The sequence below is a fragment of the Chanodichthys erythropterus genome, chromosome 3, assembly GCF_024489055.1.
Source record: "Chanodichthys erythropterus isolate Z2021 chromosome 3, ASM2448905v1, whole genome shotgun sequence".
NCBI classification, from domain to species: domain Eukaryota; kingdom Metazoa; phylum Chordata; class Actinopteri; order Cypriniformes; family Xenocyprididae; genus Chanodichthys; species Chanodichthys erythropterus.
In genome coordinates, this window is record NC_090223.1 from 64,074,598 (window position 1) to 64,079,926 (window position 5,329).

At 38.0% G+C, this 5,329-nt stretch overlaps 1 protein-coding gene across 1 annotated transcript; it reads left to right on the forward strand.

Annotated features, from left to right (window-relative positions):
- The first annotated feature begins 363 nt into the window (after positions 1–363).
- LOC137005213 (zinc finger protein 716-like) lies at positions 364–1,823 on the forward strand. The gene is made up of 2 exons (XM_067366030.1): positions 364–379; positions 916–1,823. Exons 1-2 carry the CDS (start codon positions 364–366, stop codon positions 1,821–1,823), a joined length of 924 nt encoding a protein of 307 aa, XP_067222131.1.
- Positions 1,824–5,329: the final 3,506 nt, after the last annotated feature.

Below are 5,329 nucleotides of genomic sequence, written 5' to 3' on the forward strand. Positions count from 1 at the left end.
TTTTTGTATGAATTTGTCCGCTGAAGCGCAAGACTTGAAAGAGCTCTCTTTCGCGTCTTGTTCTTGAAGGTTTAAATCAGCAAGGCTTAAATGAGTTAGTTTAAACAGATAGCAACGTGTGCTGTTCAGTTCTCACCTGCGCTCACGCTATCAACGGCGATGACGGCGTAAATGACTGGACATTACAGCAGACGGCAGTTAACAGTTTACAAAGAGTGACTGTTTTGTCCACGCTTTCTGATTATCGTTGTTGTAACGTTTTGTGCATCCATTGACTGAAACATACATTATTTGAACTCTGTCTGTCTGTTTTCCACGTTGCTCTTTTAAACAAACCATACAATAGATGTGTCGTCATTCGAGATGGACCGCGGTGCAAGTGCGTACCGAACCGTAAGTGGAGAACCGTGCGGATCGTTTTTTTACTGAGAACCGTTGCACCCCTAATACATATATATCCGAGTCCTGATCGGGAGGTAACGTCCGATTCCGATCGAGTCTGAAACCACGTGATCGGGCCCGATTTCCGATCACGTGATCGGATCTGGACATCCCTAGAAAATAGGCATTCTGGTTGAGAACCATTTGTATAATTCAGAGCAATGTTTTCTTTATTTTCTTAATATTATTTATAATGAATTATTAAGAATTATTTAAGGAAAGGTGGCAGAGCAGCTATTTGAGAGATTCTGTAGCCAGAAGACGTCCATTCAGTGTTGATTGTCTTAATTTAGTAAATCTAAATGTAATAACCATTTGAAACTGGAGTCAAATTAAGTGCAGACCTAAAGTAAAATTGAGACTATTCAGTTTTCTATCAAAGCAAATCTCAATTTTATGACCTTTAACTTCATATTTCTCTCTTTAACTTATATTGATGTATTGAAAATGAACACTTTTTCTCTTTCATTTCAGAGCTGATGGAAGTGAAGGAGGAGATTGAAGAACAGAGTGAAGTGGAGGAGAAATATCATGTCAGACCTGAAGAAAAACCTTTGAGTTGTTCAAAGACTAAAACGACATTTTCAAAGAAAACAGGAGCAAAGAAATCTTTCACCTGCACTCTGTGTGGAAAAAGTTTTACATACAAATATCATTTTGAGCGTCACATGAGAGTTCATGCTGAAGAGAAGCCGTTCACATGTGATCAGTGTGGAAAGAGCTTCATTAAAAAACGTTTTGATCTTCACATGAGAGTTCATACAGGAGAGAAGCCGTTCACATGTGATCAATGTGGGAAAAGTTTCTCACAAAAAGTACATCTTACTGGTCACATGACAGCTCACACAGGAGAGAAGCCACACACATGTGATCAATGTGGGAAGAGGTTCTGTCTAACATCAACCCTTAAAAGACACATGATGATCCACACAGGAGAGAAGCCATTCATTTGTCATCAATGTGGGAAGAGATTCCGTCAATCATCAAGCCTTAAAAAACACATTAAGATCCACACTGGAGAGAAGCCATTCAAATGTGATCAATGTGGCAAAACATTTATTAGGGAATCAACCTTAAAGAAACACCTGACAGTTCATATGAAGGAGAAGCCACATTCATGTTCTGTGTGTGGAAAGAGTTTTTCACTGTTACAATATTTACATGTGCATCAGAAAGTTCACAGTGCTGTAAGAGATCATGTGTGCTTTGAGTGTGAGAAGACGTTTGTTACAGCAAGCAATTTAAAAAAGCATCAGAGAATTCACACTGGAGAAAAACCTTACAAGTGTTCACACTGTGACATGACATTCAGTTATTCATCATATCTGAAAACACATGAGAAGATCCATACTGGAGAAAAACCTTACAAGTGTTCAGTGTGACATGAGATTCAGTTATTCATCATTTCTGAAAACACATGAGAGGATCCACACTGGAGAGAAACCTTACATTAATAAAGACAGTGCCTATTTTAAAAAAATTCTGATGTTTTGGAGTTCGCTCAGCGCTCATGTACCCCGCAGAGAACAGCCTTACCTCAGCTAGTCCTTCTGGCATTTGCCACTGACTCTGTAGTGGTTAAACATGAGATATAATTCATCTTTTGCATATTTAACAGGTGATCTTTGGTCTCATGAGTCTATATTTTGTTACCTGCCAAATCATTTGGGCTGAGGGCTTTATATATTTAAGCCATTTAACTTTACCTTTGTATCCTACTAGAGTGCTGAATCTGTGTTTGATTATGTTTGTTTACTTTATTTCTTTTTGTAGCTTCTTATACCTTTTGCTTATACTTTTATTACTGCTACTATTGATCATTAAAACTAACATTTAACAAAAAGATATAGGGTTGTGTTTTATGTTTGCCACATATGTTTAATATTTTTAAAATTTAAACAAAGAGAGGAAGAGCTGTGTCTTAGTTTGTTTGGTTATAAACATACATGCAGTGAAGATAATCAATGAACATGTTGCCTGAGCCAACAGGCATGGCTATTCATATGTTTATGATTTTTTAAATGAAAACAAAAAAGGGTGGTGTTTTATAACATTTAATTTTATAGTTTCCTAAAATATACATACAGAGATAACTGGAGTAACCAGAGCGAGCTGTGTGACGTTATCAAGTACGCTGCTGTATCACATGCAGAATCACCGGACTTGTGTCCTCCCGTCCTCAGAAGTCTGTTTTCCGGAGTCTGAACTACCAAGAACCCAAGTCTGAAGTTGGCATACTTGGTATTTAGTAGGGATGTCCAGATCCGATCATGTGATCGGAAATCGGGCCCGATCACGTGGTTTCAGACTCGATCGGAATCGGACGTTACCTCCCGATCAGCACTCGGATATATATGTATTAGGGGTGCAACGGTTCTCGGTAAAAAAATCGAACCGTACCGTATGGTTTGTTTAAAATAGCAACGTGGAAAACAGACAGACAGAGTTCAAATAATGTATGTTTCAGTCGATGGATGCGCAAAACGATAATCAAAAAGCGTGGACAAAACAGTCACTCTTTGTAAACTGTTAACTGCGAGTGCCGTCTGCTCTCATGTCCAGTCATTTACGCCGTCATCACCCGGGTGTTGATACAGGTGAGACCTGAACAGCACAAGTTGCTATCTGTGTTTAAACTAAACTAATTTAAGAGTTGCTGATTTAAACCTTCAAGAACAAGACGCGAAAGAGAACTTGCACGCGCTGTGAGAAGATTTGTGTTCGCTCATCTGAAGCGCGCACACGCTTATTCCAGTCAGCGCGCAAATACTGAGTTCTCTTTCACGTCTTGCGCTTCAGCGTACAAATTCATACAAAAATTATTTAAAAATGCCCGTCCTAGCGAGTATCCTAGCAAACATAGTCGGTTATGTCTTAAGTGAACGTATATTAGTCGAGAAAGACAGCGCATGTGGAACAGTATAGGTATGTACTGAATTGTGCATGTCTTAAAGGGAGAAAAACTATTCCTGCTGCCTGTATTTAATGTTAAAACAACAAATAACAAAGAAATTACTTACTGCTCTTGACTGAATAGTTTTTGTAACTTCAATAATGATTAATCTTTATTTATTTTATACAGTAAAGATAATTTGCAGTGATATTTTATATTTAATTACTTTATCCATTTTCTGTACGTGAAAATAGATACCTGAAAAACCTGAAAAGCACTGTTCCTGGATCTGTTTTTTCGCCCTTCTTTATTCTTTTTCATGTATTATAGAAGTATCGGATCAGGACTCGGTATCGGTAGATACTCAAAATCAAATGACTCGGACTCGGACTCGAGGGCAAAAAAACGTGATTGGGACATCCCTAGTATTTAGAAACGCCTCAAGTGTGCCGCGCAAGTCCTGAAAGCGTCTTGATCGCCTCCAGCTGGTTGATCCCAGTATAGTTCATAAACCCTATCCTGTCCTTTTTACGTCACTTTGGCACCTCCTAGTGCCGTAATGAGGTAATCTATACAACCGTTATTTGAAGTGGCAAGTTTTAAAATGTAATTTGATCTGATTGAATCGAGATCACTATCTATAGACACATTGATGTGGATATGTCCACATTAAAGCATTTCAGTGGTGGGATTAAACAGATCGCCCTTTACAGCAGATTTAGTTCAAAAACAACAGACAGATGTGACCTAAATATTATTTTCAGTTACAATAAGTAATACATTCAGAGGATCCTCCAGTTCTTGGCTAATTATTTTAATTAAAATATTTAATTAAAATTAATTAATAAAAATACTTGTGTAAAGTACAGATACTTGAAAATTGTATTTAAGTAAAATAACGAAGTAAAAATACTTTGTTACTGTCCACCACTAGTTTTAAATGCATTAAAGGTATTCAGTTTTCAGTAGGAAAGGTGTAATTTAAGCAGCGCCTAAAGTAATAGTTAACATTTTTGTACAATGGAAGTGATTCAATCAAAAACCAACTTTAACGTGATAAGAAACAATATGTATTGTGGAAAGCGCTATATAAATGAAGATGACATGAGAGGACTTTTAAATCATATCATCAGCTGGATTGAAACACTCTATAATACACCAACAGTATCGGTCATAACTAATGGTATTATATCAAATCAGTTTTACTTAAAAAGTGGTACCAGACAAGGCTGCCCACTATCAGCGCTACTCTTTGCTGTCAGGGTATGTCACAGCATTCTAACAGAGGAAGAGGATGGTAAGACAGGTGAGATCAGACCCAAGCAAAGCTAGGCTGAACAACCAAGGAGATAGATGGGGTTGCAGCAGACAATGACAACAGGCAGTAGCTTGAGGCACCGGAGGCTTAAAACTTTGAGCTGCAACTGAAGCTGTATCATTCTCACTGCACGGCCTTGAGGACAGCAGCCAGGGTGGGTCGGGATGCAGGACAGGAACGGAATGCCTCACCGTTGATGACTGTCTGTCTGTCTGTCTTTCAACAACATGTGATCCGCGCCAAGAACAGCCCAAAATATCTCACAAACCACAAAAAAGGTGATTTTATAAGTTGAGTGCAACATAATAAAAGAACAACAAAGAAATAATCTTACCTTAAACCAGGGGCCTCAAACTCAAATTAGCTGGGGGCCATTGCTGTGATTGGCATCTCATAGGAGGGTCATTTTAACATTCAAGCACAAGAAAGCGCAACATTTCTGAAAATTTATTTTCCTTTGCATTATTTTTCATTTAAACAGCAGTGTCTCTATCATTGTTACATACAGTAGGCATATTAGTTTTTAACAGTGCAAGTATTTTTCCTTACTTTATTTTAGCATAAATAACAAAATCTTGCACTGAACAACACTGTACTGTACACATGCAATCCCTGAATGCATTTGCACACTATTATATTTCTTGCCAGACACCTGGCAGCATCTGCTAACACAGCTG